The sequence below is a fragment of the Pezoporus wallicus genome, unplaced genomic scaffold (assembly GCF_028554395.1).
Source record: "Pezoporus wallicus isolate ANWC-B61680 ecotype Strahan unplaced genomic scaffold, APGP_CSIRO_Pwel_v1 contig_3017, whole genome shotgun sequence".
Taxonomy (NCBI): domain Eukaryota; kingdom Metazoa; phylum Chordata; class Aves; order Psittaciformes; family Psittacidae; genus Pezoporus; species Pezoporus wallicus.
In genome coordinates this window covers 2,240,037-2,251,620 of record NW_026638957.1, presented here as the reverse complement: position 1 = coordinate 2,251,620, position 11,584 = coordinate 2,240,037, and the positions used below count along the sequence as shown (strand labels likewise).

The window sequence follows — 11,584 nt, the reverse complement described above, 5'->3', positions numbered from 1 at the left end:
TATATAACACATCACGTTGAAGAATTTTATTCTGTCTTCATTAGCCTCCAGCACAGACTGACATATGGCAATTAAAAATAGTAGCAGTGCTGGAAGACACTGAGCAGCCAAAATAAGAGGAAGAGGAGATGCCAGTCAAAGTAACCAGACTCTGTTCCAACTGGTAAAGGTAACCACATGCTTCAACAAAAAAATTCTGGTGTATCTTTAAAATTATTGATAGTTCCTACTAGAGGGGAAAAAAAAAACAACCTACATTTCCCTGCTTTGCCAGTCAGAAAGATAGATCTAAATTGGTGCTCTCCCAGCCAGCACAGGCAACAGAACTGACTGAACATCCTCAGTCCACACTCAAGTCTCCATCCATCAAAGCTGTTGTTCTTGGCTGGCTTGGATCAGCACAGTGGCATCAGGAGCCTTTTACTTCTTGCAGACATGGCATCAATGCGGTTTCCCAAAGGAACACTAAGAACAATCACATTACCCAGAGAATTATCCATGGAAAAATTATTCTACGATATTGAGTTCCTCCTATTATTTACATATTGTTTTGTTAGGCAGGAATAGTTATGGCAAAACCATATAGGCAAGACCAATATGGTCTTGGTCATAGAGGAAGCATTACTAAGAACATCCAGCATGGTGTTGAAAGACAATGAACTAAACCACTGTCCTTGGGCATTAAAAACTGCAAGTTCCCTTAATTTGTCAAATCTGATCTTCACCAAACTAAAACACTATAAAGGCACTGCAGTGATTTAATCTCTTTAGAAAGCATCATGCTCCCTATTTAGGGGTAGAGCAAATGTAAGTTGATACTAACTGGAATCCTGAAGTAGAAAATGAGAAGATGGATGACAAATATCAGAGGTGTGTCACCTTTTATTGTTTTAAGCTCCTTTTCTTCCTTTACTTCCCCTGTTTTAATTAAAGTACTTATTTGAAAGGATACTGTACTTGTAAAAAAGATCACTATTCCCATTGCTGTTGGGTGGATAGCTCGGAAAACGCAAAAAGTATAATGATACAGTCACCCATCTGGAGCATTTAAGCATGATGGAATAAAGAAATGGGTGTGTTCACTGGCATAGGGAATAAAACCCCAATTTATCTTTTAGTTTTAGTTAAAAAAAACCCAATGTCTAAACATGTTGCTAACATTTAAATTAACCCCAAATAGAAGTTAACATCTAGTAAGCTGAAACACTGAATGCATTGCCTCAGCACATGCACTTGTGGCATCGTCAGGAAACCTGCTATGTTTGCCCTACTCCTTAGCAGCACAAGCACACAGCTCCCTACTGTCTACGTGTGCAGGTATTTAGTGAAAAAAAAATTGGTGGTGGTGAGGCTTAGCACAATTGTAAATAATAGGAAAAAAAAACCCAAACCAAAAATCAATGTCTAGTTCTGTTGATAATGTTTGATGATAACCCTGTAATTAAGAAAGCTACAGTCACTGAATACCACAGTAGTGATTACCAACAAGTACCTAGTCAGAACAGGACTATTGTTAATGCATCTGCAAATTACTGTGGAAGACTCACATAGAGATCTAGTTACTCTCATTGACAGGGTCAGTCCTTTTTAATTAAGCATCTCCTTTGGAAGATAACTTAACCGCTTATCTTTAGAGAAGCTGTGGGAGAGCTGCAATTTACTCTTGAGCAAGTTTTATACATAATGAAATATCTTGCTAAAGGAGCAAAGAAACCGGCCTTCTGCTACCTTTGATGCTGAACAAATTCCTTCTGGAACTTAAACTGGATGTTAACAAACTTATATGGAAAAAATAAAAATAAAATATCCTGGAACTTCATGAACAAGTGACACTTGGGACATTGAGAGTAGGCCAACAATGTCCCTGTTGCTTTGCTAAGAGTTTCAAACAGATTGCATCTCTAGCAGAGTCCTACTGAATGTGAAAAAAAAAATAAAAAAAAAATCAGAGAATCGTAGAATGGTTTAGGTTGGGAAAGACCTCAAAGATAACTGAGTCCAACCGTTAACCTAGCACTGCCAAGTCCACCACTAAACCATGTCCATAAGCACCACAGCTACATGTCTTTTAAATACCTCCAGGGATGGTGACCCCACCACTTCCTTGGGCAGCCTGTTCCAATGCTTGACAACCATTTCTGTGAAGAAATTTTTCCTCATCTCCAATCTAAAGCTGTGGCACAACTTGAGGCTGTTTCCTCTTGTCCTATCACTTGTTATGTGGGAGGAGAGACCAACAACCCCACCTCACTACAACCTCCTTTCAAGTAGTTGTAGAGAGCAGTAAAGTCCCCCTGAGCCTTCTCCAGACCAAACAACCCCAGTTCCCTCAGCAATTCCTCCTAAAACTTTTTCTCCAGATACTTCACCAGCCTCATTGCCCTTCTCTGGACCCACTCCAGCACCTCAATATCTCTCCCAGAACTGAACACAGTATTTGAGGTGCAGCCTCATCACTGCCAAGCAGAGGGGGACAATCATTTCTCTGGCCCTGCTGACCACACTATTACTGATACAGGTCAGGATGCTATCGGCCTTCTTGGCTGCCTGGGCACAAGCTGGATCATGTTCAGCTGTAATGTTGCTTCTTGCCTTTATCTAGTGTACTCATTCTTCACAACACAGAAGACACTTAGCAGTGAAGACAACTGAACCTGCCTTTATAGTAGCGATTTTCAGGGACAAGAAATGTGAAAAGTTTTTCCATCTCTTTCACAGCAGTTACTAAAGTGCAGCTGATAAACACAATTGTATTCCAGTCTTCCTACAGAAGACAATATTTAATTTATACTTAATACTCTATAGGGGTATTTTTATTTGAAGATATTTGCAAATTAAAATTTACAGTTGGGCAAGTGAGGCAGAGATAGATATCTCTTAAAAGTCCCAGAGGAGACTCCTCTAGAACAACTTCCACTTCTAGATGCCTCTTTGCATTTGCATGCCATCTATCTTCCAGCATTTCAACAGGTAAGAAAATCACCACTGGGTTGGTAGCTTAATTTTCCAAACTGCTCAACAACCAGCTACAGTTCAGAGTAAAGTTTTTTGTTTATTCATGCTTATTGGCAATAGACCTGTGTAGTGCAGTGGTCTGCTTGCTAAGGGAGTAAGAGACACATGAATCTGTGTGTAAAGTCAGAATAGAGTCAGAAAAAGAATCCAGGAGCCCCCTCACAGTCCTCCATTCTAAGCATTGGAAAACACTTTCAACTAAAGGATTAACTTTTTACTCTAGTTAATACAACAACATCACAGCTTGAAAGCACTCTAGCAACATTTAGAAAGCAGTAACTGGGAATCCATCTGAGTAGAGATAACATTTTGATAAATGGATAAGCAGAAAAGCCAGCATATTACAAAAAGAAAAAAAAGTCGAGCCCATGAAGACTAGATTAGCATATGAACTTACTTCTCTGAACTTAACACAGCTCCTTTCAGCCTCCAGTACTTTTTGCTGTTTCTTTCTCTTGCCCTTCAGAATTCCAGTTACAGTTGCTGAGATTAAAAGAAACACAGAGATAAGAGAGAAGGAGTAGTGTGACTACTGTCAGTGTTCAGCTAAAATTCTCACGTCACAGTGACTAATTCCACAGCTGTAAAATGTCAGCAATTTTATTGATGTTAGTAAAAATATCTGTGGGATTAGGTAGCATCTAGCATTATAATGAACATTACATCTCTATTCTAGCTTTTTTTCAAATACATACACCAAATAGGCAATATATGTCACAGTGCACATCTATGTATTACATTAATTTAGTGATTTCAATATTCAGTTCTTGGTATCCCATCTGTCTTTATTAATTTTAATTTACTTTTTTTTTGTGGTGTTATTTCTGTTACTGTGTTCATATTTGTTTATGGAAGACAGGCTGAAATATCAAAACCACAGAAAGCCTACGCAGAAGAAAGCACAAGGAATTAACATACTGCTAATTGCTGAAAAAAAAGCACATGGACTTGTTTAGGGAAACTGCCAAATGAGAATGATACAGTTGCATGTTTGCACACCCAGCACAGAAAAAAGCACATGCTACTTCTTACGCCTTCTTACCTTCTGTGATGTTGGATTTAATCTCAAGTATGGTGAAAAAACTCCAGATACATCACCATATCACAGTCCTGAACAAGCCAAAATCAGATTGTTGCTTTACTATGTGACTCCAGTAAGAAACTGCACAATGTTATGCTGCCCTGGCAGGAGATTTAACCTTTTCAGAAGCACAAGCACTTCCATGCTCAAACCACAGTCCCAGCTGCTGTGGGTCACAGCTCTGCACAGGGTCACAGCTCTGCACTGGAAATGTTTCCTGAACTTTCCTAGCGTAACTGATTACCTGGTTTATCTGTTCCCACCAACAGGCTTTGGAAGGATGTTCTGACACTGCATTAACCTGAGCCCTTGAGAGCTAAAGTTAAATCATGCCAGGTGCCTGGAAACAAAACAAAAAAAAAAATCCATCTGGAATTTAACCAGGAAAGCCTCAGAGCTGGTGAAACCACTCTATGACAAAAATAGGAATACTCATATATGTAACATTAATAAATTACAGTCTTCACAAATTAAGGATAAACGTCCATTAATTCTTAGCCCACCTTCTAGAACTCTTAAAGCTTTCCTCATATGAAGACACCTTCCTACTTAGAAGTTCTGTAACTCTCAAAGAAATAATCACATTAACACTCTTTTGCAAAGAAAGTATGACAATGGCTATTAAGTTGTTCTTTCAGTTTTTACAGCATATCGCTCCATTTTCATGTTACCTTCCCTGACCTCTGTTTTCCCAGGCTTACCAGGGACAGGACCAAACAGTTTCTGGATGCAGCATGAACAGTAAAGACTGCATACAGAACTGAGGGTGAAAGAGGAAAGCAATCTTTCTATCTGTTCCATGGACATCCCAGTCACACTCTGACCTGTATTTGGCTCGTATTATTTGCAAAGTTCTCAGAAACAGATAAAGCAATAATGATTACCAGGCCTTGAAATTGCCACGAGCTAAGAAATGAACAACCTAAACACCTAGGTTCCTTTGCTGTGAAGTGAGTAAAATTCCTCTGTTACAGGCAGGTCTATTCCACTACCTAACCCTATTTACTCTTTGAATAAGAGACTGTACAGTGGTTTCCCCCCAAAAATAGGTCAAATCCGTAATCTTTTGGCCTGAAAAATCACCTGATAACTGCACCAGAGAACTTGAATGTAACTAGAGAGGGCAGAACAAAAGGGAAAGGATATGAAAGATGGAAAAGAAGCAGTACTTCATAGCTTCCCTATGGAGTGGCCTGCGACACTGTAGGAAAACAAAAGAAAATTTCTCTTTGCTAAGTAGATGCCAGGACAATTTCCTAAACACACACCTTTTCTACAGTAACATTTGAATGAATCAGGATTAGATATTAATAACTTTTGAATGAATCAGGATTAGATATTAGGAAATAGTGCCCTCTCAGTGTACTCCAAACAAACCATCTTGGGGAATGACACTGCAAAATGAATGAGGTAGCACAGGAACAGCTACCCAGTAACGGTTATCTGGGATGCAGAGGGAATTCTGAATGAAGCACACTACAAGATTTCCAGGCTGCAGGACCAGCTGTTCACACATTCCACAGCACTATTTAAGAGTGCTCTTCAGCACCCAAGCCCATCCCACTTCAATTTAGTATTCTGGACAGTACTTATATTCAATGGGGCAAAACCCCCCAAAGGATTAGGAAATAACTGGCAAAAAGCCAAATACTGGAAGAAGCCAAACCACCAAGTATTACAGCTTGCATTAGCAGTTATAATTGCAATGAAAACTCTCAATCCAATTTGTAATGTACACAGAAGATGGAACAAACGATATATAAACAAGACTGACTTTATTTAAACTTCACATACAACAACGTCTATTCCAGCTACTGGGGCCAACAGTCTCAAGAACAGTAAATTTTAAGTTCTGTACAGCTAAAAAACGCAGTCTCTGAGAACAGTCTAAACTTGTTTTAATCTTGAAAAGCATATAAGAACCATAGTAAGGAAAAAACATAAAAAAGTAATAAAAAATGCAAGTTCATTTATAATCATATGTTTATAGATCCTCCACGAATCTCCCATTATCAACATTTTAATATTTCTTTCAACTACAAATTAGCCATTACAACAGACATCATAGCCGAAATCCCAGAAATAAGTAGTCTTGCAAGTAGCATGGCAGGCTCAGGGTCAATAAGTGAAACATCACAGGACACTGGAAACATTCATGACGGAACCCACATATTTCCATGTGTATCCGGGGCATCAGTGTAAGGAATATTCCAAATCCATGGTTGATCTGTAAACCAAAACCAGAAACAGGCTCATGACAAATTCAGTTATTAAATGTAAAATTTTGAACCTCTTCCTCCCCTTTGTTTGGAGAAAGGTGAAAATTCCCACCGATTTTCACATAACCCCATGAGCCATTTAAGTTTACTGGACATTTTGTATCCAGCTACTTTTTTAAATGATAAGATTTAGAGTTTTCAAAAGGCTTTGGTTTCCCCCCCAGCTATTATTTTGAATATTATTATTAAAACCCAACATACTTCATACCAGCTGTAAAATAAATTTACATTTAAAAATACAAAAGAAATTGTACTTCAGAGAGCACACAAGAACAGTCATGCAGCCACATTTGCTTTGGGCCATAGGCACATCTTTTAACCCAATGGAATTATCAGCCAGTGCAGTACTGTAGCAGTATTTTTCACAAAGACAGTAAGAATTCAGTATCCAAGACTGACTCTGCCTGACCTCTGAAATGTTCAAGTTCAGACCTCATTTCTTCAAATTGTTTCATCTTTAGATGAGCAACAGGTTTGCAGCAGACAGTTCTTCCCCTCCATGTCTTAGAATACAGAAGCTGTTCCTACTCTTGGGAAGGAGAAAAGACAACACAGCAGGAACCAACTGCTAGCCCCGCAACCTGCTTGAGGCTTTTCCTCCAACCGCAGACACATTGCGGAAGCCCCTGGTGTATGAAGCCTAGCTATTACTCCATTTCTCTCAGGCTACTCTTACTGAAATACAGATTAAAATCCTTCAATCCTTTCAGTGACTTTTCTCAAACAGGAAGTTTATATAAATCCTGCCTGCTTCTTTTTTCCACCTACAAAATGAGCCTTGAAGGAAGACAGTGACCTCAATCTGTACAATGCATACAATTAAACTGAAGTGTACTGAGGGTGACGGATGTAGTTTATAAAAACCAAGCTACTCATCTACATAATACACTATGTACACTTGCTAAAGAAGATTTGATATGCTTGTCAGTTCAAATTTTGGATAAGCTATTTATCATGATTACTGTTGTCCAATTTTAAGTTTACAAGATCCAATGCCAGGTCTTACAATATGTGAAGTGAGAATTACTGTAGCAAGAAGAGGAGAATAAGAAAGTGACAGAAGCAGTAATGAAGGCATGTATAAACTGCAGAACTGGCAAGTACCGCATCAATTAAACATGGGGCAGAGAGTGCATTCCCAGCATGTACTTTCTATTTACCTGCTACTAGAGTTCATTTAATACTAGCAATGTAGCTCCATATGCTGCAATCAAACATATCCCAGCTATGCAAATGTTTTACAGAAGTGTCTGTTTACAGTAGTAAGAAAGTAATAGGAAAATGCTTTAAATTATCAGAAAATTGAATGTGTTTGTCTTGAAAAAGGGGAGTTTAATAAGACGAGTGACAGGGACATTACAAGTCACAGGTATGTGATCACCAGAGAAAGAATAGTCTGTGCAACAAATAGCAATCTTTCATATTATGTTATTATAAGAGCACAATAAAAGCAAACAGCCACATCTTCCCCTAATTTAAAATCATTATATAGCTTCTGAGTGGAAGAAGTAGTTGGCTAGTTTTTAGTTACAGGGGATAGGTGACTTTCAAGCACAAAAAAATAAAAGGTACTGGAAACCAGAAGAAACTACAGCACTTAAATCAGTACACTGCCAGAAAGTGTCTGCAGGTTTCTGAATCAACTGCGGAACATCTAGACTTTGAGTCATACCTTAAAACCAAACCAAAAAGGTAGCATCATTATTTCCCTAAACTGCTTCTATCAGTCTCGTGCTTGAGAGTCACATGTGCCTTTTGCCTTTTCAGTGACTACCTTACCACATAGTAAACATGAATAGTTATAAGAATGGGTACTGCAAAAAGCATTAAGGTTTCCAAGCATACATTCATTTTTTATCATTGACCTCTAAACCACAACATCAGAATAAATCCAGTCCCACTCAAGCATTGGAATCTGTCACTTGGAGCCTACTATGCAGCTTGGACCTATTCATCTTCACTACCATCTGCAGTTACTCTGTTTCATTCAGGAAAACATAAAGGAAGAGAAAGACTTAGATGTACAGAAATTATTTCAGTTACCCCTTAAAGCACTCTGAGAGGCTTCAGTACCTAATTTAGTTCTTTTTTTATTGTGTCTATCTTAATAAAATATTCTTAAGGTAGCTATTAATGTAGTTGGATCTTTGTTTTATTAATGGGATGCTGTTGGATTTATAGAACACCTGATACTATTTTAATAAGCCACATGCAAAACTATTACTGAAACATGTAATTCAGGTATTTTTAAACTGTCAGATCAAATTTAAAATTATCATTTTTAATAGGAGCTATATCAGCAAGAGAAAGACAGTGCCTGTGTACAAATACTGTAAGACCATAGCAACTTACTGCTGCACACTAAAATGATTGCCAGGCTTTTGAAGGTTAAACACTTATCTTCTGGGGGCGAGGGAAGAGGGGGAGTAGAGGTTAACTGTTCCCTATTTACAGCCCCATTACATACATTTTTTAAGTGTGCTCAATGTACCTAACTTCCACACATTTCAAGTTCAGTTCATCATTTCTGATAACACTAATTCCAGTAAGCTGCAGTTGATACAAAATTAGTGACCTAGTACCACTGCTTCCTTCTTGCCTCACTCAGAAGCAGCAGAACTTCAGCACTAGTCAAATGAACGGGGCCATTCCTACCCCACTGACACTTTAAGATTATCTGAAATCTCAAAGTGCTGTTTCAGTCAGGCAGACTTTTGAAGATTCTCTCACAACTGAGCAGACCATCACATTTCATGTAAAGATAGAGGCGCCCTGGAGAACAAGTTATTTCAGGTACACCTGATCAATCACTCAAACAGTCCCCCACATTTTGAGATCAAGTTATGGAATAAGAAATCATGAACTGACAGTGGAACAAGGTTGTTCTGCAAATTTTAACAACAGTACTTTCCAAATGTGTAGGTCAGGAACACATCAGAAAGCCATCTCAAAACTTCATGTTCTCATAAATATGACAGATGGCAGTACAGTGTGTACAGCCAAAACTAGAAAAGTCTGTGAATTACAGGAACATGCAATTGAACAGTGAAGTATAAAATACAATTAAGGATCTTTGCGATTCTCTTCCTACAGTGAAAATACAAGTGTCTTCTGCACCTGAGTGGAGATCTGGATCACAGCTATTCCTGGTTGATTTCTAAACGCAGAAACTGAATTCTTACGTCATCTTTCACAATATTTTAGGAGTCTTCCAATTGAAGAATTTAGCTTTGAAGTAATAAATAACCAGAGTTCTTCAAGTCACTCCACATATACATTCTAACACTTACTCCCTGCTGTGGGAGGCTGGAAAGTTCTCCCTTTCAGCATTTGCTGAAAGTGCACACTATACTCCAGTCTCTTTTCTCCCCTCCCTTTAGATGAGCACAGCATTTACAAAGGAACTCACCTTGTTGAGATGGAACACCTCTCAATGCAAAACTTATACCTGAAAGATTTCAAGAACGGGGAAAGACAGGTGGGGCAGAGGTGTGGGATCCGTAACAATATACACAGACAAGGTAATAATTCCTGAAGGCCAGGACAATGATCACTTGTTAGGAAAAAAAAAAAAGAAAACAAAACAAAACCTGTTTAAAAGCAGGACTTGCTTTCTCAATGAGAAAAAGTCTCTCACCCTTTTCTGAGGCCTTTCCCAAATTGTTCTAAAAAAAGCCCCTGATGTACTTACATACTGAATTTTTAAGTTCCTCCCATACAGCAGATGATTTGCTTAGTCAGTGAACTGTGTAATAGCCAAATCATAAATTAAGTGATATTCCTCAAATACAGCAAGCAACTTGTACTTTTTCCCACACAAAGGTACAAAACCACCCGGGGGTCGTATCTCTTTGTGCAATGTACATCTATTGTAAGAAACTTCTCAATAGGGTTAAACAAAAGTGACAGGGCAATCAGTCCCTAAGCACTACAAATGAGTACTTTCATGAGAAGAGCACGTCAACTTGTATTGGTAAGAGAGATAATTGCAACTGAAATGTGACAATGGAGCTCAACGAGAAGATGATTTCATACAACAAAATAGTTGTACTCATCTGAAAGATTCTAGCGGGAAATAAAAATCTGAGTATTATCAAAGGCACAAAGAAATGTTTATAGAGATACCTTGCAAAGGAAGGTTGACTGTTGTGTGCATGTTTCCCAAATACCAGACTGGATAATTTTCCAGTTTTCTTCAAAAGAGCTCTGATAATTTTACTGGTCTATAGGGTTCTTTTCTCTTAGTATCATCAATACATTCATCTTTCCTATAGTTGGATTATTTTTTTTGTTTGTTATGATAGCCTGGATCTGTTGGTTAGCAACAGAGGATTCCAGAAGATTGTTGTATCTACATAGTTTATCTGTCAAGATATTAAGTAGTACTATTAGCTACCAGGCAGTTTATTTTTTTTTTTTAATTCTTCAAGTGTTTTGCCCTGAAGATACATCTGTTGCCCACAAATAGGCTTTTGCAATTCAACTGCAATTGCTCAAATTTGCAAAGAGTTAATAACATACATGTTGCACACAACAATTGTTACCTGCTAAAAATTAATGAGGTCCTTTGTCACTTCAGAGTGGGAATGATCTTAATCTTTATTTTAAAACTGCCAGATGTAAAATGTGCATGTTATTCCCTGCAGCAAGAGAAAGGAGCAAGCTCTGCATATCATGAATAAGAAAACTGTTTTGCACTGGTAATTTAAAGCAGGTGGGAAGAAACAGTCTAAAGGAAAACTGACCAGGTAAAATTCTCTGAGCAATTTTAACTCTGATCTGCTAGGATGACATACTGTTGCATTTCCTCAGACTTCAACTGCAAATCTTGCACTCTGCACAAGACAGATCAAATCACATGGAAGTTCAACAACTAGACTAGGTATCATACATCTACCCTGAAAAAAAATAACTGAAATAAAGGGCTTTTTTAAATGCCTGGGTTAACCAACCATTGAAGCAAAATATTGACCCTCCAGCAAATTTGCCATCTCATGATGATGCTCTCAATTAATGATCTGAAGCGTATTTTGCAAGATCCCTCTTAGCCAAAGACAAGATCTGAGCTCAAAGAAATTGGCCAGTAACACCTGGCAAATCAGATCAGACAATCTAGTGTCTCCTTTTGGTCTTCAAGTCTGTAACCCTATCAAAACAATACTTAGAAGCAGTCAAACTAAATAGTGAGACTAACATTTTCTTTTTTTCT

The 11,584-nt window shown here is 38.1% G+C and overlaps 1 protein-coding gene across 1 annotated transcript in view; it reads right to left on the bottom strand.

Moving 5' to 3' along the window:
* Window positions 1–5,854: 5,854 nt before the first annotated feature.
* TDP1 (tyrosyl-DNA phosphodiesterase 1) overlaps window positions 5,855–11,584 on the bottom strand; it is a 43,701-nt gene continuing 37,971 nt past the window's right edge. Inside the window, exon 15 of the mRNA XM_057413407.1 lies at window positions 5,855–6,323. Within this exon, the coding sequence (XP_057269390.1) occupies window positions 6,250–6,323 (74 nt within the window). The 3' untranslated portion in view covers window positions 5,855–6,249. The remainder of the gene's footprint in view (window positions 6,324–11,584) is intronic.